This window comes from Crocuta crocuta, unplaced genomic scaffold (assembly GCF_008692635.1).
Source record: "Crocuta crocuta isolate KB4526 unplaced genomic scaffold, BGI_CrCroc_1.0 scaffold197, whole genome shotgun sequence".
NCBI classification, from domain to species: domain Eukaryota; kingdom Metazoa; phylum Chordata; class Mammalia; order Carnivora; family Hyaenidae; genus Crocuta; species Crocuta crocuta.
This window is the reverse complement of record NW_027532002.1, coordinates 11,122,106-11,148,282: the sequence shown is the minus strand read 5'-3', so window position 1 is coordinate 11,148,282 and position 26,177 is coordinate 11,122,106. Positions and strand designations below refer to the sequence as shown.

Sequence of the window (26,177 nt, the reverse complement as noted above, 5' to 3'; positions counted from 1 at the left end):
AATGAGTGAATGTATTTTATAATCCCTATAATCCTTTTCCTATGTTGGAAAAGTGAAGATAAATCACCTATACTTAAATGTGAGTTTTCTCTTTATTTGGAGTTGCATTTTCTGTTTTCAAACAAAAAGGGTTAAAAAGAAGAAAGAAAAGAGTAGTAAAACTACTCACGAAAACACACATAGGTTAATGTATAAACCGAAACATCATCTCTCGGGAGGATTACTGCAATAATCTCTCGATGGGACTCCTTGCTTCTGCCTGTCCAGTCTTTTCTCGACCCAGCAGCCAGCAAGATCCTTCTAAACACTTGAGACCCATCGTGTCACTTCTTTGCTCCAAGTCTTCTGGCGGCTTCCCCTCCTAGTCTACGTAAGACCTAGTCCTTCCAGCAGCCAGTAAGTCCCTGAAGAACCTGCCATCTGCTCCTTTTACCTGCCCTCCCCCACGCCGGGCTCTCCTTTTCCTTCCCAGCTTACTTAGCTCCAGCCACACCGACCTCTGCCCACATCATTCTTGCCCAGGATACCCCTGTACTCGAATCTATCCTCCTCAAATCTTTGTTCTGATGCCAACTTCTCTGCAATGGCTTCTCTGGCTACTTTTCCAAACCACAGCCCCCATTCCTAGCATGCCCTATCCCCCCTCCCTCCCCCCTCCAACATTCCCGGCTATATTTTTCTCCAATCCACCAATCCCTATCAACCTATTATATTTCTCACTAAGGTGTATAGTTGTGTCTCTCCCCAGTGGAATGTAGAGCAGAGATGTCGGCATTTTGTTCACTGCAGCACCCCAAGCATGCAGAATGGTACATGGCACATAGTAGGCACTCAACAAAATTATTGACTATTCAATAATCATAAAGTAAAAATAATGACTTACGCTAGGTAAAATGTATCTACTACAAGCTAAACAATGAACAACTGTGGGGTTTTCTACAAGATTCAAAACCGAAGACCAGGTTTCTGCTCAAGCCTCTAATTTGCTTTCTTCTTTTCCTAATCAGAAAATAAGCAGAAGCCAGAGGGGAATCTCATTTTCCTGCTTCTGGTACCAACAGTCAAAAACGTAGGACATAGCATATGCCCCTTGTTGGCATTTTATAAATAGTATAATAGAAAAAAAAAAAAAAAAAAGAACATATTTTCCTGAAGTAACATCCTTTTAGGGTGCTTCTCTTAAATGTAAGTGGACTAAATACGCCGATAAAAACACAAAGAGTAAACACATAATGTTGGCATACTGAAGACAAAATTGAAATTGCCCTTCAGTTTTGAGGCCATGTGTAAAGTTTAACCATATTGTAAAATATCTATTCCGTATTAGAAATAGCTAGTCAGCAGCTTATACTTCTCAAAACTCATGGTTATGTACACAAACTCAGTTTTTATATGTGAAGTTAGTGAGTCTTTTTGTGTTATTCTAAAATAAAGGCAATGATTTATTTTTTCCCAATGCCAATACAATTTGAGCTAATCACTCAAGGTGGATACTTCACAGTTGAAAGCTGGAATCAGCAGTAGCCCTATGGGAAACCAGACATTTTAAATGAACCATTGAAATGAACCATTGTTTTCTTTTGGAGCTAGAATTAGAATAGTTGATATTCATCCACCAACCATTATTATGGTACATTATTGTTGCTATTGTGATAATAGAGAATTGTATTTATTTTTATGCCAGCTTATACTGTGAGAGCTCATTTAGTCAGTTTGGGTTTTATCAATCCTGTTATGTTGTCCTTGGGCCATCTTTCACATATTTGAGGTTTGTAGCTGAAAAGTTTACTGTAAAAAAAATCAAAAACAAAAAAATGTATTGTTTTTACAGAATAAATTTATTGGACTGTGAAAAAAAAACCCACAAAGAGTGGCTGAATGGATTAAAAAAAAAACAAAAAAAACCCACCCAAGACCCATCTATATACTGCTTGCAAGAGACTCACTCACTTAAAATGTAAAGACACACAAACTGACAGTAAAGGGCTGAAAAAAAATACTGCATGTACATGGAAACCAAAAGAGAAGCACCTGGGTGGCTCAGTCAGCAGAGAGTCCAACTCTTGGTTTCGGCTCAGGTCACGACCTCACAGTTCTGGAGTTTGAGCCCCACATTGGACTCTGTGCTAAAAATGTGAAGCCTGCTTGGGATTTCTCTCTACCCTCTGCAGCTTTCGCGCTCACTTGTGCGCGCGCGCTCTCTTTCTCTCTCTCTCTCTCTCAAAAAATAAACAAACATAAAAAAATGTTTTAAATGGAAACCAAAAGAAAGCTGGGCTAGCTATACTTATACCAGACAAAACAGACTTTAAAACAAAAACTGTAATAACAACAAAGAGAATTCTTTAATGTTAAAGGAGTCAACCCAACAAGAGGATATAACATTTCTGGGGCACCTGGGTGGCTCAGTCAGTTAAGCGTCCGACTTCGGCTCAGGTCATGATCACATGGTTGTGGGTTCGAGCCCCGCATCGGGTTCTGTGCTGACAGCTAGCTCAGAGCTTGGAGCTTGTTTCAGATTCTGTATCTCCCTCTCTCTCTGACCCTCCCCTGTTCACGTTGTCTCTCTCTCTCAGAAATAAATAAAACATTAAAAAAAAATTAAAGAGGATATAACATTTGTAAATGCTTATGCACCTAACATAGTAGAGCCCCTAAATACATAAAACAAATATTAACAGACCTAAAGAAAGAAATAGACAGCAATACAATAGTATACAATGAGACTCTAATAACCCGTGTTCATCAATGGATAGATCATCTCAGATTAGCAGCAGGGAAACATCAGCCTTAAGTGACACATTAGACCAGAAGGACTTAAGAGATACATACAGAACCTTCTATCCAAAAGCAGCAGAATACACATTCCTCTCAAGTGCATCTGTAACATTCTCTAGGATAGACCATATGTTAGGCCACAAAACAAATTTAAGAAGACTGAAATCACATCAAGAATCTGTTTTGACCATTATGGTAAAACCAATTACCAGAAGAAAACTGGAAAATTCACAATTATGTGGAGATTAAACAACATGCTGTACAACCAATGGGCCAACAAGAAATCAGAAGACAAAACAATACCTTGAGACAAATGAAAATAGAAATACATCAAAACTTATGGGATGCAACAAAAGCAGTTCTAAGAGGGAAGTACCTCTCAATAAATGCCTACACCTCAAGAAACAAGACCCCAAATAAACAACCTAATAGTATACTTCAAGGAACTAGAATAAGAACAAAGCCCAAACTTAAGAGGAGAATGGAAATAACAAACATCAGAGCAGAAGTAAATAAAATAGAGACTAATAAGAAAATAGGAAAGATCGATGAAACGGAGGCTTCTTTGGAAAGATAGACAAAATTGACAAACTTTTAGCTAGACTAACCAAGATTCAAATAAAATGAGAAATGAAAGGGAAGGTATTACAGCTAGTACCACAGAAACACAAAGGATCATAAGAGACTACAACAATTATACGCCAACAAATTGGACAACCTAAAAGAAATGGATAAATGTCTAGAAATATACAACCTACCAAGACTGAATCAGGAAAAAAAATTAAAAAACTTAACAGACCAATTACTAACAAGGAGATTGTAGTAGTAATCAACATCTCCCAACAAATATAAGTCCAGGACCAGATAACTTCATTGGTGAATTCTACCAAACCTTTGAAGAATAGCAATCTTTTACAATCTCCCAAATAACAGAAAAGGAAAGAACACCCTTCCAAACTCATTTTATAATGCCAGCAGAACCATGATACTGAAAGTAGCCAAGGACACCACAGAAAAGTACAGACCACTATGGTAACAGATGTTAAAAAGACTTAATGTGGTGATCATTTCACAACATAGAGAGACATCAAATCTTTATGCCATACACTTGAAGCTAATACAATGCTGTGTGTCAATTATACCTCAGTTTTATAAAAAGAAAAAAATTACAGGCCAATATCCATGATGGACATAGGTGCATAAATCTTTAACAAAATAGTAGCAAACCAAATAAAACACCATATTAAAGGTTCTTACATAATCATCAAGTAGGATTTACACCAGAGATACAAGAATGGTTCAATATCCATGAATCAATCAATGTGATACACCACCTTAACAAAATGAAAGATAATAATACCATCTCAAAAGAGGCAGAAAAAGCACTGTTGACAAAATTTAACATCCCTTTATGATAAGACCTCTGAACATAGTAGGTATAGAGGAAACATGCCTCAACATAACAAGGCCACATATGGCAAGCTTACAGCTAGCATCATACTTAACAGTGAAAATCTGAAAGCTTTACCTGTAAGAACAGGAACAAGACAAAGATGCCCACACTTACCACTTTATTCAACATAAAGCCTTAGCCAGAGCAATGAGGCAAGAAATAAAATGCATCCAAACAGGAAAGGAAGAAGTAAAACTACCACTATTTGCATATGACATAAAATTACATATAGGAAACCCTAAAAACTCCACCGAAATACCATTAGAACAAATAAATTCAGTAAAGTTCCAGGATATAAAATCAATACATAAAAATCTCTTGCATTTCTCTACACTAATAATGAACATTCAAAAAGAGAAATTAAGAAAACAATTCCATTTATTATTGCATCAAAAAGAAACCACTTTAAAATAAATTTAACCAAGTAGGTGAATATTCTGTATACTGAAAACTGTAAGACACTGATAAAATAAATTGACAAAGACATAAATAAGTTATTCTGTGCTAATGGGATATTATTAACAATATATTAAAGTATATTAAATAATATTATTTTTTAAATGTTTTATTTATTTCTGAGAGAGAGAGACAGCGTGAGCAGGGGAGGGTCAGAGAGAGGGAGACACAGAATTGGAAACAGGCTCTAGGCTCCGAGCTAGCTGTCAGCACAGAGCCTGATGCGGGGCTTGAACCCACAAACCGGGAGATCATGACCTGAGCTGAAGTCAGACACTCAACCTATTGAGCCACCCAGGTGCTCTGGAAAAATATTATTAAAATGTCCCTACTACACAAAACAATCTACAGATTTAATGTAATTCCAACTAAAATATCAATGCATTTATCACAGTAACGGAGAACACAATTCTAAAATTTAAATGGAACCGCAAAAGTCCCTGAGTAGCCAAAGAAATCTTAAAAAAAGAAGAACAAAGTTGGAGGCATCACATGGCCTTCTTTCAAACTATATTACAAAACTGCAGTAATCAAAACAGTATGGTACTGGCATTAAAAACAGACATATAGATCAATGGAACAGAAGAGAGAGCCCAGAAATAAACCCATGAATGTGTAAGTGGTCATTTAATTAAGGACAGAAGAGTCTAAAATATACAATGAGGAAAGGATAGTCTCTTCAATTAATGGTATGGGGAAAACTTAGTGCATGCAAAAGAATAAAAACAGACCACTGTCTTACACCATGTGGGGAATAAGCTTAGAAATTCCCTGGGCTTGTACCAATGGGCTAACAAGGCACAAAGAATTACAAAGCCATAGGATGCTCTCACCCAAACTTGGGTAAACAAGATTAGGACCCCAGGATAGAGCAGGAGGGGGCAAAGGCCCCCAGAATAGACATGGGGGGCAAAGGCCCCAATACAAAGGTATAGGAGGTAAGCAAGATTAGGTATTCAGGGCAAAAACCCCTCCCAATTTAGTACTATAGCAGAAAACTGCTTTCACAGGAAGGAAGGACCAAATTAGGTAAACAGGTAAATAGGGCTATAGACTGCTGTGGGTGATGCTACCCAGAGCAGAGCTGTTTATTAAAAGAAAGGTGCCTTGTTAACCCTGAGGTTACTTGTTCTGTCTTATCCCGTAGGCTAGCTAAGATAAACAGACATGGCACCTCCTTCTGCCATTAACAACCATGTGCCCAACGCCAGCATTTTGTTTTACACTGACCCAAACTCCAAACACCATATATCTTCAAAACCTCCTTTCCCTCATGCCCATGAGTTAATGTTCACAGATTCATTGTCTCTTTGGGCACACCCATCACAAGCCTTCTGATCTTAATAAATACAGAGCAAGGACTGTTATTCGGGGCTCTTGTCTTTTCCCAGAAATTAGTCATCTCTTGTATTTTAATCCTGCGTCTGCTTTCTTGCTGGATAAGAAAGAACTTTAGACTGAGTCTACAATAACACCATACACAAAAATTAACTGAAAATGGATTAAAGACTTGAATGTTACACCTGAAACCATAGAACCGCTAGAAGAAAACATAGGTGGTAAGTTCCTTGAAATTGGTCTTGGCGATGATTTTTTGAATCTGACGTGAAAAGCAAAAGCAACAAATGTAAAAATAAACAAGTGGGACTACATCAAACTAAAAACCTTCTGCACAGCAAAGGAAACCATCACCAAAATGAAAAGGGAACCTACTGAATGAGAAAAAAAATTTTGCAAATAATATACCTGATACAGGGTTAATATATAAGCTATATAAAGAGCTCATACAATTCAATAGCAAAAAAGAAATTCAATTTTTAAAAATGGCAGATACGAATAGACATTTTTCCAAAGAAGACCTACAGATAACCAATGGCCACACGAAAAGATGCTTAACATCATCAATCTAATCATCAAGGAATTGCAAATCAAAACTACAATGAGATATCACCTCCCACCTGTTAGAATAGCTATTATCAAAAAGACATGAAATAACAAGAGTTGGAGGGGATGTGCAGAAATGGTAACCTTGGCTCTGCTGGTGGAGTTGTGAATTGGTGCAACCACTATGAAAAACAGTATGAAGTTTCCTCAAAAATTTAAAATAGAACTACCGTATAATCCAGAAATTTCACTTCTGGGTATTTTTGCAAAGTAGTTAAACATTAACTTGAAAAGATATCTGCACTCCCGTGTTCACGACGGCATTTACAACAGCCAAGATACAGAAACAATCTAAGTGTCCATAGATGGATAAACAGATAAGGAAATATGGCATATATATGTTATATTGTGATTTATAGTAAGAAATATATACAGTACTTGGTCTTTAATCCAGTTTCTGGCATTGAGCTCCTAAAACCCTTGGAATTTCCTGTGGTAAGAGATAAAAGTGGCTTTTGGAAAGTCCTTAGGTAACCTAAAGATGGGGACTGATTATCTGGGGAGTCAACAGTGTAATTCAAAGGTTTTAACTTTAGTACCCCCACCCCAATCTCTGGGGTGGGGAGAGGGGTTGAAGGTTGAATCGATCATCACTGGCTGATGAGGACTTAATCATGCCTATGTTATAAAGCCCATAAAAACCCAAACAGACAGGGTTCAGAGGGTTTCCAGATTAGCGAACACGTGAAGATTTGGAAAGAGTGGTGACCTGGAGAGAGCATGAAAGCTCCACACCCTTCTCCCTCCCCCAACCCTATGTATGCCTTCCACCTGGCTATTCCTAAGTTATATCCTTTTATAAGAAGCCAGTGACCTAGTATGTAAAATGTTTCTGAGTTCTGTTAGCTTCTCTAACAAAATTACTTGAACTCAAGGAGGAGGTCATAGGAATCTGGTGTTTAGACAGTTGGTCAGAAATACAGGTAATAGAGGCACCTGGGTGGCTCAGTCAGTTAAGCATCCGACTTCAGCTCAGGTCATGATCTCACAGTTCATGGGTTCGAGCCCTGTGTCAGCTCTGTGCTGACAGCTCAGAGCTTGAAGCCTGTTTCAGATTCTGTGTCTCCCCCTCTCTCTGACCCTCCCCTGTTCATGCTATCTCTCTCTCTCAGAAATAAATTTAAAAATATATATATTTAAAAAAAAAAAAAAAAGAAGTACAGGTAATAACTTAGACTTGTGAATGGCATCTGAAGTCCAAGGAGGAGGACACGGTAACCTCCAGTCTGTAGCCAGCTGTCCGAAGCACAGCTAACAGCCTGGGCTTGCTGGTGGCATCTGATACAGAGTAAGAGTTGAGGGCAGTCTTTTAGGACTAAAACTTTCACCTATGAATCTGCTACTACCTTTAAGTGGTTAGTATCAGCACTGAGAGGAATTCTCAGACACTGCTGGAATTGGTCAGAAACCTATGTTAATATACATACAATGGAATATTATTCAGCCACTTAAAAGAAAGAAATCTCACCACCTGCAAAAACAGGGATGGACCTTGAAGGCATTATGCTAAGTGAAATAAATCAGACAGAAAAAGACAAGTACAGCATGATCTCACTTATATATGGAATCAAAACAAACGAGCTCCTACATACAGAGATCAGATTAGTGATTACCAGAGGTGGAGGGTGAGGAGTAGGTGAAATGGGTAAAGAAGATCAAAAGGTACAAACTTCCAGTTATGACATAAGTAAGTAATGGGGATATAATGTACAGTACAGTGACTGTAGTTAATAATTCTGTATTGCATGCTTAAAAGTTGCTAAGAATAAATCTTAAAAGTTCTCATCGCAAGGAAAATTATATTTACAACTACGCATGGTGATAAGTATTATCTAGACTTAGTGTGGTGATCATTTTGCAATATAGACAAATAGCAAATCATTATGCTGCACACCTGAAATGAATATATCAATTATACCTAAATTAAAAAATGGTGCTTTCCAGGTCTCCCCACTCAAACTAAGAACAATAAAAAAAATTCCAGAGTAAAAGATAAGCTCTCATCAAGTTTCAGCACAACAGACGTTCAATAATGTTTGCTTTGGGGCAAAGTTCCCATCTGTCACCCTTTTTACAAAGGTCCAAACGAATGACCTTTAAATGTGATGCATGTCAAAATCCAAAATGTCAAACAGAATTCTTATTACCTCTCAGCAGAATCTCTGATGAGCTGCTGCAAGTCCACCTCCTGCTTCCTCAGGGTTCCAAATGAAGACTGGCTTTCCACAAGGCCTTTGCCTCCAACATTCAGCTTGACCTTCCCTATTGCCGTCTCGATGGACCCACTCACATGGTTGTGAAACTTGCCCTCATATTTCACAAAGTCCGACTCCACGACCACTGGAGTGAATGAGACATGCAAAAGAGTCTGATGATAATACAGCCACCTCCCTGCCTTAGGTCATCTACCTTTCCAATCCTGTGGAAATCCATGGGAAACATCAAGTTTGCATTCAAAATGGAAAGCTGGCAGCCATGCTGTATGTATGTGCAAAAGAAAATGGAGCCAGTTCATCGTTGTGAACTGGTGGCCAAGCGTTCTACTGGGTGTGTGTGTGTGTGTCTTTCAGTTCCAACATATACGCATATAGACAGGTGCACCAAAAGTATCTGAAGAAATTACCACATAATGTTAAAGTAAGGATCCAGGGGCACTTGGCTGGCTCATTTGAAAGAGCATGTGACTCTTGACCTCAAGGCTGTAAGTTTGAGCCCCATGTTGGGCGTAGAGACCTCTTAAAAATAAACTTTAGGGGCACCTGGGTGGCTTTGTCGGTTAAGCGTCCGACTTTCGCTTGGGTCATGATCTCGCGGTTCGTGGGTTCGAGACCCGCGTCGGGCTCTGTGCTGACTGCCAGCTCAGAGCCTGGAGCCTGTTTCACAGTCTGTGACTCCCTCTCTCTCTGACCCTCCCCTGCTCACGCTGTCTCTCTCTCTCTCCTAGAAATAAACAAAACATTAAAAAAAATAATAAAAAATAAACTTTAAAGCAAACATCCATTTAACCCCTATCCAGATTATAAAACAGAATAGTTTAAATATGCGCTCTTTCAGGGCGAAGACTATAAAGAGACTTCATGAGGATGACACCTAAGCAGAGTGGAAATAGCCGCCTCTACTTACGACAGAGTGGTCTGCCTTATGTGGGATCTAGCAGGTCAGTCAAGTGGGTCCTGGGCATCTTTCCTTCCCACTCACTGGTCTTGGAGAACATTCCCCTGGCCTTCGTGGCCATCTCTATGAAAAAATTCCCCTTCCCACACTTACCTGTTTATACTGACGCTACCCGACCATTTAATTCCTTATCATGCCTTATCTCTATTCCTGCTAAAGTCAGTGGGCACGTCTGTCCTCCCTCCCTCTTTCCAACACCATCCTAGAACACACAAGCGCCAGACTCTCTACCCTTCCCTTCTGGCTTCCCAGACCTAGGAAGATGCCGCCGCCCACAAAGCATCCCAGCTTCCATCAAGTCCTCTGGGAATTACTATGTTCCTTATCTGGTCACATCCAGATGACTATCACGCTGCCTTCTAGCTCTGCCTTTCTTTTCTGGACACTAAAGATAAACATCTGATGATTTTATCTCTGAACTGCCCGCCTTCTCATGTCTCCAGATTTCTACTGTTCTCATTTGTAATCCAACCAAATACCACCATAAAAATAGTCTCAGTTACTGTCATTTGGTATGGCTACACTTAGAGCCTCTTAGAAACTTCACACTGGGGTTTTTTCATTTCTCTGCTCCAAGGCTCCCCTGGGCTCCTGGTTATACTTCATAAGGCATTCTGCCTGAAGTCTGGAAGGCTTCTTCTTTCCATCCACTCACTGCCCCCAACACCTGTATTTCTTTCACTCCTGTCAAGAAAACCTATTCCTCAATAAAAGTTAATGAGAATTCATCACCCATCGTTATCTTTGCAATTTACAAAACAGAATCATCTCTCTTACCACCACCAAAAATAAGAAGACTGTGAAAATGCCCTTAATTCAAAGGTCTTTCCTATTTTATTATTCTTATGGAATACAAACACTTTGGGAAATTCTTTGGGGAGCAGCATAGAACAGTTGGTAAGAGCTCAAGATTGTAGTCACTATTCCAATATTCCTAGCTAGAAGAACCGGCTAACATTCGTCTCCCTGAACCTCAGTTTTCTCATATCTAATATGGAGATAATGCCTTCCTGATGGATTCTGTTACAAGTTCATGTATGTAAATCACATAATACAGAGCCTGGTACATGGCAAGCGCTCAATCTGTCTACTAGATTTAGGCCAGAACAATGTGATTTTCTGATAAAAAGGAAGTCTTAGGTTGTACAAACTGCTATCCAGACAGAAATTCTATCTCTTTACCTCCCCTTTTCTCTAGCTATTTCTGGACCAGCTTGAGAGCCTATCCTGGTCTCCCCAGAAAGCTTCATTAGGTGAGTAATAAAACTTTTCACACCCTCCCGATGGATATGTAGGATCTGAATCAATTAATTTATGCTCAGTGGCCACAACACCTATGGTGGGCATGGATTACTTTTATACCCAAAACTGCAATTTTCTTTTAAAAACTTAAGCTATAACTTTTCATGTCTGGCCTATAGAATTTTGTTCATTTAAAGAAAGGGTACATCTTTAAGATGATATACAAAGAAAGAAGATAATTCATTATAAGGTCTTACCTTATAATCACTCAAGACAGTATGTAACCTAAAAGATGAAGCATCATCTTTTCCAGAACTAACTGTAGCATATACCCAAAGGAACCTACCTGGACTCAGAGACTGGTCTTCTGTGAGCACATCTCCAAGGGTGACAGATAAAAACTGGTACTTGGGTCTCTGCCAGCGCCAGTATCTCTTTTTTTTGGTCACCAGACTTAGAAGTTGTAATTTATCAGAGTCATTCAAGGTTGATACTGCAATCAGGTTACCTCCAGAATCAACTTCTTTAAGGAAACTCCTTGTTGCTTTGGCAAACATTATGAGAGCCCCAGATTACCTGGAAAAAAAAAGTTACCCCTGAATTAAATAGGAAGCTATTATCTCACTTACTTTTTTTCTAAAATTGTCTTATTCTCCCTAGTGTCCATCCTCTCTTCTCCCTAGAAAACCCTCTAATGGGAGTTCAGTTAATGACAAAAAAAAAAAAAAATCAAATTGAAATACTGAAAGAGAATAGGTGTGTAAGTGGAGATAAACTAGGTTGTGCTTCAGAAAAAAATGAGCTCCAAATCTTAGTAGCTTATAACAAGAGAGGTTTATCTATGGGCCACGCTATACTTCCAATACAAAAGGGCAGGAGAACTTTCCTCACTGTCGTCATTCAAGGACCCAGACTAAAGAGGCAGCCACCTTCTTGAATACTGTCAATTGCCATCCAACAGGAAATAGAGTTCTGGAAAGTCTCACACCAGCAATTAGATGTTCTTGCCTCAAACTGACACGTAACATGTTCACTCACAATTTGTCAGAAGCTGTCATAGGATCTTGGCCAGCCCTAATGGTCAGGAAATATAACCAGACCGAATCATTAGAAGACAGACACATGGGAATATTTGTTGACCAACATACTGACTTCCCTAATTTGTAGATACAAAGATATGACCTCTTCTTTGACGGGTCAATGTGCCGTTTCTCTATAGTCTGATTTCCCCTATTCAGAAATGGAAAGACACTATTACTTTTTAATTCAGAAATGAGGGCCTCATCACTACCCAGCTGTAGGGGAAAAGGAGAAACACACTGGAAGATATAAAATACTGTATTCAGTGGAAGAAGTACAGACTATTCAATAAATGGTGTCAGAAGAATGGGCTTATCCTCTGGGAAAAAAAGTAAAGCCAGATTCGTATCTCATGTCATACACAAGAGCAAATTCTCAGTGGATTAGAGGCTGTTTTGAGGAAAAATGAAACTATAAAAGTACTAGTTAAAAATACAAATATTTGTTCAATTGTAGGATGAGAAAGGCCTTTAGGAAGACAAACAAAACTGAGAAAATACTTATAACATTTATAAAAAAAACTAGAATACTTACAAAAAAATACTTGTAAAAATTCTTTCACAAATTGTTTTTAAAACACTATAGTAGAAATATGGTTAAAGGTTATTCAACAACTCACAATATATAAATTGCACCTAGCCTATATACATATAGGCTATATACATATATATATGTACACGTGCAAACACAAACACACACATGTAATTATTACTAAAAAAAAAAGACAAGTGAAATAAGACTTTTTAAAAATTACCCATGGTCAAAGATTAAAATATCTAATGGATAAGAAATGTAGTTTATTTGTATTTGTACCCTGGTGTCTGGCAGCCACATAGATAGAAAATCACAGAGTCTGAGAGCTGGGAGCGGTCTTAGACATTAACTAGTTAAACCCACTTGCTTTAACATGAACCTCCTCTAGGACATTAGAAAATGTTTGCCTTACTTATTACTCACCCTTCTCTAAAGTGCCTTTTCTCCAATTATCATGTGGCTACCTCACCCTGTTCTTGTTTATTAACAATAGGAATAAACTTTAAGGAAGGTGTTCTAAAACATAAAAAGTTACTTTCTGATAAACGGTGAACAGCAAGGAAGGAAAACTATCTGCTCAGACTCTCATCTCTAATTCATCTCTCACTATACGAAGTTGCTTCCTAGCAAAGGAGCACTTACTTATTGAAGCATTTCCTGAATCATTAATTATCCTCAAGTGTCTACAACACACAGGTACTTGCTTTAAGCACTTAGGATACTGATACAAAAAGTCATCTACCTCTACACAGATGGCCCACAGACACATGAAAGGATGCTCAGTATCACTAATTACTAGGAAAATGCAAATCAAAACTATAATAAGATATCACTTCACACCACTCAGAATGGCTAGAATCAAAAAGACAAGAAATAATAAGTGATGGTGAGGGAGTGGATAAAAAGGCACTGTTGGTGGGAATGTAAATTGGTGCAGCTGCTGTGGAAAACAATGAGCAGTTTCCTCAAAATATTAAAAATAGAAATACCATGATGCAGGAATCCCATTGCTGGGTATTTACCCAAAGAAAACAAAAACACTAATTTGAAAAGATATATGCACCCCTATGTTTACTGCAGCATTTACAACGGCCAAGATATGGAAGCAACCCAAGTGTCCACTGACAGACAAATGAATAAAGATGTGGTGGGTGGGGGTGTGTGTGTGACAGGATATTACTCAGCCATAAAAAAGAATGAGTCTTGCCATTTACAACAATATGGATGGACATAGAGCGTATTATGCTAAGATAAAGACAAATAACCATAGGATTTCACTTAACATGTAGAATTGAAAAACAAAAACAAAATAAATGAACAAAAGCAGAAACAGATCCCATAACACAGAGAACTAACTGATGGTTGCCAGAGGGGTGGGGTAGAGAGACGGATGAAGGGAGTGGAAGGTGCAGGCTTCCGGTTATAGAATAAGTCACCGGGATGAAAGGTACAGCATGGGGAATGTAGTCAAGGGGTATTGCAATGGCCTGTGTGGTGCCAGGTGGCAGCTACAGTTGTGGTGTGCATAAGTTAGACTGTTGTCAATGCATATGCTGTACAGCTGAAACTAATGTAACTGTGTGTCAACTATCCATCAATAAATATATAAAGTAGTCTCTCTTAATGAGCTACTAGTTTGGTGGCCAGATAGAAAAATACACAACTAGATTTTATGCCAGATACTGACATTAATTGTCATAAGAAATGGACCAAGAAAAGGGCTCTAAATCCAACTGGAGAGAAGCACAGGGTCAGAGGAGTCCTGAAGTAGGCAGGATCCAAGCTGCATTTTGTGGACTAAGTAGAAGCAGGCAGAGGAGCAGCAATTATAAAAGCCTGGCAGTTGCAGGAGAAGGCGGAAGGGTGGGGAAAATCATGCACAGCAAGATTTGTGACTGACAAGCTCATGGTGGTCCACGAGACATCGTGTTGTGTAAGTACACCCATCACCACTTCCTTGACAGACACAGAATTACCTTTCAAACTCTGGGCTTGGTTCTCACATTGGAGTGCACGGTTCTAGAGTGGGGAAGGGCAAAGGACAGGGATGAGGAAGCCTTGGTCCAGGCCACGCAAGCCGTGCCTCCCCTGCTGGGGGCCATCAGAGGGGTTGTATAGGGAGCAATGCAATCAGAGTGGTCCCTTAGCAAGATCTTCCGGAAGCAAAATAGGAAGCCAGCTGGGAGGAAATAAGATGAGAGATGGACAGCAAATGCTTATTCTGAACTATGTCATTGGTGTAAGGATAGAAAAGATGTTGATCTGGTGGTTTCTCCAGAACTCTGGTTGGATGTGAGGGCAGTATTGAAAGAGACTCCCGAGGATGGCCACCAGGTATGTCAGGTGTGGTTGGCCAAGGAGACAGAGATGCCAGGTGTCAAGAAAGGGAATTTAGGAGGAAACAGATTGATGGAGGACAGTAAGACGTACCCGCTGAAAGTGGGTGCGGGGTAGCATGCAAGATTTATTGTGACAAACATATGGAAAGAACCTTTAACAAAATAAGGTCTCCCCAGTGACCTGTGGGAATTTGTCCTGCTTATCCAAGAGAAGAGCCACAGCAGAATCTGCCCCAGTGTACCATTGGTATCAGAATCTCTAGTTTTATGGGTTCTAGTCTTTTCTGGTACAACCTGAAAGGGAGTTCACTAACTTCCCTTCAGGTCAAACAGGTTTCGGAAAAAGCCAAATCAGACATGTCATTAAAAAAACATAACTTGGGGCACCTGGGTGGCTCCGTTGGTTAAGCATCCGACTCTTGGTTTCAACTCAGGCCATGATCTCATGCTTTGTGTGTTCAAGACCCACATCCGCCTCTGCACTGACAGGGCAGAGCCTGCTTGGGATTCTCTCTCCCTCTCTCTCTCTGCCCCTCCCCTGCTCACTCAATCAATGAATGAACAAAAAAAGAAAGAAAAAAATAACATAATAAAATCCATCTGTTGTGGATGGCAAAGCCTTTGAAATGACACTAGTCCTCCCCAGAGGAATTAGAGGCTAAGGAAAAGGAACTCCTAAATTATTATTTTTGCCCACCATCAAATACAGCTAATTTGCCTTCTTGACAGAGTAGTGTGCTTTAGGAAAAGCTAATGCAGGTAGCTATTCCTTTATAGGTTTCTATGAGAATCAGGCTAATTCAATCAAGGAACTCAGTATATTCTCCTTGTGAAGTTAAAGATAGAGGTTTCTTTTTTATTGTTATGTTTAAATGCATAACATATTACATGCCTCAAATATCAAAATTGTGTACAAAATATATATATACACACTGTGAAATCTCATTTGTACCCAGATCCCATCTACCCTTTCAAGGCTCTTCCCTGCAGGTATATTACCATGGTATTTCTTTATACAAATACAAGTTCAAAGAAGTCTGCACACTCTTCTGCATCTTATTTTTTATCATATAACAACATGTCCTGGAAATCTTTCCCTGTTAATACCTTCATCTTTGCAGCTGCATAATACTCCATCATGGGGCTGTACCACTGTTTATCCTTTATGGCTGATCACTAAGGTTATTTCTACATTTTTTTATCATAAAAATGCCACACCAAATACTCTTGAACATGTCTTCTTCATACATGGGTAAGAGAATCCAAAAGAAGATTCCTACAAGAGGGATTGCTAGATGAATGGGAAAATACATCTATAATTTTAGGGGCTGCACCATTTTGCAGTTTCACCAATAAGGTATGAAAGTCTCAGCAACAGTGTTCTCAAACTTTTGTATTTTTGTCGGTATCAGAGGTGAGAGACAGTATCTCAGTAGAGTCTTAGAATATGTTATTTTTATGAGTTTAATCAAGCATCTTTTGTTTAAAGAATTTTTGTATTTCCTTTCTTAACCACTTGTGTTCTTGGTCCATTTTCTATAGTTTTTTTTTCTTTATTCCTAGGAGTTTTTATATAATAGAGAGATAAGCTAAAACATAGGCTGGAAATTTAATACAGTCAAGTTTACCATGTGACATTGGAAGACAATTAGCTGCCATACCATTTTCAAACATCTGAAGTAACTGTTTAGCCAGGCAAATTAATACGCCTAAGCCAACTGAAAGATCTAGAACCCACGTTGCCTGACGCAGACAAACACAATAAAGTCTCAATTAAACTACAAGTCAGAACTCAGATTCAAATTTCCAGTGTGCTCCAATCTCAAAGGAGACAAAAATGGCCTCATGAGAGATCTAGCTTAAAATGCTCATGGTCTAAAAACCCATTGCATTTCACAGTTGTGCCACAGATCCTGGCTCTCACACAAGGTCTTAAGCATTCCATTATCTATGGGGCACCTGGGTGGGTCAATCAGTTAAGCATCTGACTCTTGATTTCAGCTCAGGTCATGATATCACAGTCCATGAATTTGAGCCCCGTGTTAGGCTCCACACTGCCAGTGAGGAACCTGCTTGAGGGTTTCTCTCCTTCTCCCTGTCTCTCTAAAATAAACAAACAAACATTTAAAATAAAGAATTCCATTAGCTAGGTGGGGGGATGGGTTAAACAGGTGATGGGGATTAAGGAATGCACTTGTGAGGAGTACGGGGTGTTGTAAGGAAGTGTCGAATTGCTAAACTGTGCACCTGAAACTAATATTACACTATTAACTGGAATTTAAGTAAAATTTTAAGAAAAGAACTCCATTAGCAAAAGGTCCTTACCCAGCTCAAAGCAATTAGAATCCAGAAAGCAAAAACAAATATGGTAAGGGTATATAAGTTTGAAACAGACTCCTGGACAACAGATTTTGAAGGAAGAGACTATGAAAGCAAGACAATACCAAGTCCGAAGAGCACATGGCCAACTAGGACCATCGGTTCCTGGGAGCAAAGAATAAACAGGTGCCAAGGTCACTGCATGAGAACATACTATAATTAGCATCTATTCATAATGGTTCCCAGGGATAGAATGATCAAATCTTTGAGCTGGAAAGGACCCAGTTCTTCTTCATGCTCAATTCAGGATTCTTCCCTGGAGCAGCTTTGACTGATCACTGGGCCTCTGCTTGAGTAGTTTTGAGGAAAAAAAAACACCAACATCAAAATACACCAGATAAAGAGAGAAACTGTAGAGCACCTGTGCTGTGCCGGCACCGGGCTAAATTCTTACTACGTATTTCCTCATTTAATTGTCAAAACAACACTGAGTAGGCATTTTACAGATGTGGAAACTCAAGTTCAAAGATATTAAGCAAGTTGCCCAAATCGCGAAAGAGAAACAAAACAAAACAAAACAAAACAAAAGGAGCCTTGAGGCCCGGGAGCTGGCCTGGCCCTATCAGCCAGCCCTGGTGTTGCCAGGTGCTGGCCTGGGATGCTCCTGTTGAGCACGAACAGTGTCTCGGCACAGCAGCATCAGGCAAGGCCACTCTAATAAAATACAACAAAGCCAAGACACCTCATAACCTTGGGTGACCTCAAAATGTGAATATCGTCCAAACCACAAAAATGACCAAACAGCCACCACCAGTCGTGGCTAATGAATGACTGCTGCTTCTTGGCCAATCATAGCTTTAGCCTCACTGCAGCCTTATTTCGTTTTGGACAGGATTTGTGAAGATACGCCATAGAATTCTTCCTCTTCCTGACAGCATTCACACCAGAGCTAAGTCCTGTTTCCTTAAACTCTCCCCCAAACCACCTGCAAGCCTGAATGCTGTGACTCCTTTCTAACACCCACTTACTGAGACGCCCCAGGGCTCCCTGAGCTGTGAGGACTCCCTCACTGCAACAAGCAACAAACCCAACTTTTCAACTCTAAGTGCATTCCTGCAGATCTTTGGAGGGCACTGAATGTCACATAGAGAATTAGTGCTAAGCCAAGATTTCAATGAGGTCCACCTGTCTTCTAAGCCTGAGCCATTAACCGTGCTTTGCTGATTTCCTCAGTTTTTTTTTTAATGTTTTATTTATTTCTAAGAGAGGGAGATACAGAATCGGAAGCAGGCTCCAGGCTCTGAGCTGGCTGTCAGCACAGAGCCCGACGTGAGGCGGAACCCACGAACCCGCGAGATCATGACCTGAGCCGAAGTCTGACGCTCCACCGACTGAGCCACCCAGGCGCCCCCGTCAGTTTTTCTGATAGGATTAATTTTATAAAATATGAATAAGACTCATTTTATAAAAGAAAGTGTGCTCAAAAGGGTAGACCACAGTTATAGTCGAAGTGAAAATCACAGTGATGGAACATGTTATTTCCTCACTATTCAGGGAAATGAGACGTTGCTGTACTTGTCTCATAGTTAACAACTTCAGCACATTTTGAATTATTTTTAGTTTTCTAAATAACAAAGTGGGATTGAGTCTATTAAAGCAGAGGTGCCATCTTTTTATATCCTCCTAGCTCACAGCCCAGTACCTGAGCTCATTTTATAAAAAGAGAAATTAAAGACAAGGTTCTCTATCGCTTCTTTCTAAAATAAAAATCAGTATGTGAAAGGGAAAAAAATGATGGTCACAGGACGGCATGAGCTTGATAAAGGAGTGAGGGTGAGGCCAAAAAAAAGAAAAAAAGAAAAGCTTTTGGGAAGTGGAGAGGGTAACAGAAGAGACAGGGTTTAAGAACAGAGAAGAACTCTCTGGTCCCCGTGAGGGTTCAAAGAGAACAAAAAGAAAATCACTGCTGGAAAATGCAAAACTTCGTCTTAAAGCAGGCGATCTATGGGACAGCAGCTGGGAGCCTGGGCCCTGTTTCTCAGATCGGGTCTAATTGCCTGCGCTCCGCTTTCCGCTGTTTCACTGATAGGAAGACCTCACTGGCGGTTGATTTTGACAATGATCAATTTACTCNTGTCTTCTAAGCCTGAGCCATTAACCGTGCTTTGCTGATTTCCTCAGTTTTTTTTTTAATGTTTTATTTATTTCTAAGAGAGGGAGATACAGAATCGGAAGCAGGCTCCAGGCTCTGAGCTGGCTGTCAGCACAGAGCCCGACGTGAGGCGGAACCCACGAACCCGCGAGATCATGCCCTGAGCCGAAGTCGGACGCTCCACCGACTGAGCCACCCAGGCGCCCCCGTCAGTTTTTCTGATAGGATTAATTTTATAAAATATGAATAAGACTCATTTTATAAAAGAAAGTGTGCTCAAAAGGGTAGACCACAGTTATAGTCGAAGTGAAAATCACAGTGATGGAACATGTTATTTCCTCACTATTCAGGGAAATGAGACGTTGCTGTACTTGTCTCATAGTTAACAACTTCAGCACATTTTGAATTATTTTTAGTTTTCTAAATAACAAAGTGGGATTGAGTCTATTAAAGCAGAGGTGCCATCTTTTTATATCCTCCTAGCTCACAGCCCAGTACCTGAGCTCATTTTATAAAAAGAGAAATTAAAGACAAGGTTCTCTATCGCTTCTTTCTAAAATAAAAATCAGTATGTGAAAGGGAAAAAAATGATGGTCACAGGACGGCATGAGCTTGATAAAGGAGTGAGGGTGAGGCCAAAAAAAAGAAAAAAAGAAAAGCTTTTGGGAAGTGGAGAGGGTAACAGAAGAGACAGGGTTTAAGAACAGAGAAGAGCTCTCTGGTCCCCGTGAGGGTTCAAAGAGAACAAAAAGAAAATCACTGCTGGAAAATGCAAAACTTCGTCTTAAAGCAGGCGATCTATGGGACAGCAGCTGGGAGCCTGGGCCCTGCTTCTCAGATCGGGTCTAATTGCCTGCGCTCCACTTTTCCGCTGTTTCACTGATAGGAAGACCTCACTGGCGGTTGATTTTGACAATGATCAATTTACTCTACGTGTATTCAGCTGCTTCTCCGACCTCACAGCACTTCTTTCATTACACTCTAATTCTCTGCCTGCCTCTAGAGGGCTGCGATCCCAAGCCCTCCATCCCTCTCCCTATCCTGTAGAACAGAGCCAACTCTCAGTGAGTGATGTTTCAAAACCCTCTGCAACGAACGCCTTTGTAGAAGCCGCCCCTCCTCGTTCCCTCTCAGGTGCAGATGAGAAGTGGGCGCCCAGAGAGTCCGCACCTGGAAGCCTAGGGAAGCCAAGGGAGCAGCTGTGATGTCATCCCGTCCCCGGCCTATGACACTCAGGGGGGCTTGGCCTCCTCCCCAAGCTCGGGCCCCAATTTCAGGCAGCCAGGGCATCGTTCAAGCCCAGAGACTCAACTCGTGCGCTCCGGCCTTCCTTTCCCGCACACACGCCCAGCAAACGGGGAAAGCGTCTGCACACCCGGGGGGAACGGGAGGACAAAGCATGAAGGAGTGGGGAGGAGGGGGACACAAGGTACCAGCCCTCTCAGCAGCCGGGGAAGGAGGAGGCAGCGGGGAAGGGGGGAGAGGGCTGGGCAGGGGCTGGGCGCCGCGGGGGCCAGGAATGGGGGCCAGGGACACGCAATGCATCCCAGTGGCCAGTCGAGGGGCANGGAGTCGGCAGGTTCCCTCTCTTTGGATGACTCCGCCCTCGCGGGTTGCTGACGCCCCGGGGCTCCACTTTGGCCAGAGTCCCGGCCAGCTCTTCGGGATCCGAGGCCTGGGCGCACGGGAAACGCCTGGGCCTCATCAGAGCAGTGTGCTCGGCCTTCCTCCCCGAGGCCTCATCTCCCGCCCTCGGTCCCGTGAGGTTTGAAGCCTGCCCGGGTCCCCGCCACCAACAAGCTTCACCGTTCCATTCGGCAAATCTGAGGCTGCTGTAGCCCGTGGGGAGCCCCTGATGTCTGTGCCTGGGAGTGTCCAGCTTTGTATGGTGCGACTGTGCCCACACTTGGTCGGGACATTATTCATAATTCATGCAACTATATTCTAAACTCCTTGAGGGCAGAGCGCAGCATCCCTCACTATATGCTCAGTGAAGGAGAGAATCTGAGCATCGTTGGTGCTCAAAAATTGCCTGCGGATTGACTGACTGAAACATCATATCCCTTCAGTCGGTATTTACAGATCATCTTTTCTAAGCAGCACTCTGCTAGACTGAGAACAATGAATGAGAATAAGTTTTTTGTCCTTGGAGAACTTGGATTCACCAGTGTTGAGTTTTGTTTCTGCCTTCTACACTCCTGGGAAAGAAGCAGGGCTTTCCCTTGGGCCCCCATATGTTCTAAGCATATCCCTAGATTGCAGTTACCCCACCTCCTTGTACTTAGTAAGACTCTTCCTAATATTCAAATCTAAAGTACAGGCAGTCCATCAATCCACAGGAACACTCCCTAGTTCCTTGCCTGCTTTATTTTTAAAAAATTGTGTTTATTATTTATGAGAGATAGAGACGGCGTGAGTAGGAAAGGGGCAGAGAGAGGGAGACACAGAATCTGAAGCAGGCTTCAGGTTCTCAGCTGTTAGCACAGAGCTGGACAGGGGGCTTCAACTCATGAACCATGATATCATGACCTGAGCTGAAGCTAGAGGCTTAACGACTGAGCCACCCAGGTGCCCCACCTGCTTTATTTTTCTCCTTTGCACTGATCATCATCTGATGGGCAATACACATCATACATATTTCACGTATTATCTTTCTCTTCCTTAGAATGTTAGTTCATGAGACTACAGACTTTTGTCTGTTTTGTTTCACTATACCCCCACCTAGTACACATAGTACCTGATGCATGGTAGATAGTATATAGTTGTTAAATTAATGCATCCTTTTGTTTGATTTCCCAACAAGGCTATGGGGTCTTACCCATCTGTGCAGTGCCTGGCACAAGGTAGGAACACCATTAATGATAGTTGAATGAATGAGTGAATAGAAATGGTTGAGAGACCTGATCCCCTGTCTCGCCAAACTAATAGGTATTAGAAGAAAAAAAGAATCTCTTGGCTGGATGCCAAGTGACTTTTCATCCATGCTATTGCTTCTCTGTGTTTAGAACCTTGTATGGTGGTGACTCTGGCTTGTTACCACACCTAGGTCCTTTAGCTTAAGAACATCCTTATAAACAGCATGTTCATGAAGTCCCCACAGAATGATTGCCAGCCCCTTCTAGATAGGTTACCACTTATAACTGAGACTGCATGAGCTTTCTGTTGCAACAGTTAGTTAGAGGCTTCAAATTCTCTTCACTCTTGCTCATTGCCTTTCAGTTAAAAGCCTAAGAAAGCCAGTAATAATATTAGCTGCTAACATTCATATGGCACTCTCTAGTTACTAGCACAAAACATTGTTCTGAGTTCATTGCATGCATTGACTGACTCATTTAATCCTCACAGCAACTGGTTGGGAGTCCAAGTTAGCAATGAGAACGTTGAGGCACTAGCCAGGAAGCTCACCTAGCTGGGAAGAAACAGCCAAGATTTAAATCCAGATCATTTGATACCCTCTGAATTTCTTTTTTTGTAATTGAGATATAACTGGCATGTAACATTGTATACATTTAAGGTATACAATATGTTGATTTGGTATGCTTTTGTATTGATAAAATTCACTAATGGGCTATCTTGTATAAATGAACATATTAGTTATCCAGGTCTGTATGGTTGCCATAACTACTTCTAGTTCTTTGGGAGTCATTTTTGGAGAAACCTGGACTCTCTTAGATAAATAGCCACTATGGAAGAGAAAGAACAAACACAGGCTTTGCATCAGACAGATATGGGTGAAATCCAACCTACTACTTACCAACTGAGTGACAGGAGGCAAATTTCCTACTTCCTGTGTAAAAAATGACTTACAGTATTGTCATGAGATTAAAAGAGAAAATCTGTAAAAAGCACTCAGCCCATAGTAATCCATCAGTAAAAGTTAGTTTCCTTTTCTTTATTAATTACTTTCTAGTTAATGCCACTTTTAAATTGAGTCTAAAATTTTTCACCTATGTATAATTTTGTCTTTTACCATATTGACTGCTTCCCAGAGGAAAGCATAGCTACTAACATAAATTAACAGAAAACTTGGCATACATTGATATGTATTTTTAAACCAATTTATCTCCCTGAATCCCAAAAGTGTTTTTACTGGAGACTGTAATGCCAACACGTATTACCAATTACTGCTTTAAAATAAAAAGCTTTATGAAGGGTTGAATATAGGCCCCAAATTAACAGCCTGTTTCTTTCAGGGTCTCAACCATCTCTTTGTACAATTGCAAGGCATAGATACGGACAGGAGAAAAGTGAAACTTACGTGGTGGCCAGCAGGTAACTAACCAAAATTATCAAGAATTGAAGCCTCAGTGCAAATACTATTGGACAAATAAATAAAATAATTTGTTGTTCAAATTATAATTTACTGCATGACAAACTACCCTAAAACTTAATGACTTAAAACCACCACCATTTTATACATCTCAGGATTTTGCAGGTCAAAACATTGGGCAGGGCTCAGCTGAATTATTCTTCCGTTCCACATGGCACTGACCAGGATAACTCAGCAGAATTTAGCTAGTGAATGACCTACTCTGGCAGGTCCACGATGGCTTTACCCACATGTCTAATGCCTTGGCAGGGATGGCCGGAAGGCAGCAGTCAGCTGGGATTATCAAGCATATCTCCTTACATGTGGTCTCTTTAGCATGGTGCTCTCAAGGAAATTAGACTTCTTATATGGAGGCTCGGGGCTCCAAAAGTGAGTTGTTCCAAGAAACAAGGCAGAAGCTATGTTTTATGGCTTAGCCTCTGAAGACCTGGAATGCAACCTCCACAACATCCTACTGTTGAAGCCAGCCTAGATTCATAGAGAGGGCAGTTATACTTTACCTTTCAATGGGAGAAACAGTGAAGAATTTCCAGACACCTTCAATATATCATGCTTGTTTTTCTGAAAGAGAATGCCATTGGGGCACCTGGATGGCTCAGTCGGTTGGGAGTCCGACTTAAGCTCAGGTCATGATTTCGTGGTTTGTGAGTTTGAGCTCCACATCAGGCTCTGTGCTGACAGCTCAGAGCCTGGAGCCTGCTTCGAATTCTGTGTCTCATTCTCTCTCTGCCCCTCCCCCACTCGTGCTGTCTCTGAAAAATAAATAAATATAAAAAAATTTTTTTAAGAAAGAGAAAGACATTAAATAAAGTAAAACTCCTATGTTTTTGTCTATTATTCATATATCCTTGTCAGCATTAAAGATATTTGCAATGAAGACCAAGAATCATTCACCAAATGTCAGGTTTATAGAAACATTCAAGAATGGTGCAATTCAGGGGCCCCTCGGTGACTCAGTCAGTTAAGCCTCCAACTTCGGCTCAGGTCATAATCTCAAGGTTTGTGGGTTCAAGCCCCGCATTGGGCTCTGTGCTGACAGCTAGCTCAGAGCCTGGAGCCTGCTTCCGATTTTGTGTCTCCCTCTCTCTTTGATCCTCCCCTCCTCACGCTGCCTCTATCTCTCTCTCTCTCAGAAATAAATAAAATGTTAAAAATTAAAAAAAAGAATGGCACAATTCAGAGTTGTACGAGCTTTTCTCATCCCATTATCATTGTTCTTAAAGATTGTCCAGCGTCTAAGTCAGCTACACCCAGGATAGTGAAAGGCAAAGTCCATGCACCCAATATTTTGTTAATTTAACAAATATTTGTTAAGGATGTGCCTATATGCCCAGCCCTATATCAGATACTGGGGATATAATGGTAAGAGAGGGAAATGTAGTTCATGCCCTATTAGCCTGGGAATATATCTGGGAAGGCAGACAGAAAAGCAATAAGGATAAAAGATGAGAAGTTCAATGATCAGGTACCATGGGAAGGCTTGACGAGACCATCTAACATGGTGGAGGAAGAAAGGTCACTGGGTCAAGTAAAGTCAGGTAGGATAAGCTGAGCAAATAAATCCCCAAATGATAATGGCTCAAAATACTAGTAGCTTTTTTTTTTTTTGTCAGTGAACAATTGAAGATAGTTCCAGAGTATGGGCAGTGGCAGTAGAGGAGGGTAGTCTCTGTTCCTTCAGAAACCAGACTGGGCTAGGTGCTGCCATTTTCAGCTCAATGTTGCCCACATTGCCTGGGCACAGACATCTCCCGCAGGCAGAGAAGGAAAGCACCTTGGAGGCTCTCTCACGGAATGTGTTTCATGGGCCTGGCCCTTTGGCGTACCTTGTTTTGGCCAGAAATTAGTCCTGGGGTCCCTCTGACCACAAGGGAGGCAGAAAACGTAGTCTTTGTGCCCAGGACAAAAAGAGGCATTTGGTTTCCAAGAGCAGGAACAGACTCCACTTCTAAGTGCCTTTGGAGGACAAACCAGTGTTGGCCATGATCCTAGTTTCTAGAAAGAATCCTAATAAGGCCAACCCAGACAGCTAAGTAAATCATCTTTAGTTTTGGTAACTTACTTTCAGATTATACAACACGTACTATGCAAAAAAAAAAAAAACCATAAAAAAAAAAAAAAAAAAAAAAAAAAAAAAAAAAATCAAATCTTTCTTAATCCTTCATCTGGTTTAAGGGATATCTAAGAAATAGGGATAAAATGATGGTAAAGTGGGTGAGGGGGCACTTGCATCTTCAACAGTTATTACTGATAAAACTTCTCTGAGTTTTAATTGAAGAGGGAGCATGGGAGTTGTATACACATTTTTTTTTGTTTGGTAAGGTTCTTAAAAAGGCTAATTACAATGGAAAAAGCAATTTGGCAAGAAAAAAGTGA

The 26,177-nt window shown here is 40.7% G+C and overlaps 1 protein-coding gene across 1 annotated transcript in view; it reads right to left on the bottom strand.

Annotated features, from left to right (window-relative positions):
- The window catches only part of GSDME (gasdermin E), a 68,712-nt gene extending 44,376 nt beyond the window's left edge, over window positions 1–24,336 (bottom strand). Inside the window, exons 1-3 of the mRNA XM_077775452.1 lie at window positions 24,302–24,336; window positions 11,394–11,623; window positions 8,779–8,971 (exon numbers count right to left, since the gene is read on the bottom strand). Coding sequence (XP_077631578.1) covers window positions 8,779–8,971; window positions 11,394–11,604 — 404 coding nt within the window. The 5' untranslated portion in view covers window positions 11,605–11,623; window positions 24,302–24,336. The remainder of the gene's footprint in view (window positions 1–8,778; window positions 8,972–11,393; window positions 11,624–24,301) is intronic.
- Window positions 24,337–26,177: the final 1,841 nt, after the last annotated feature.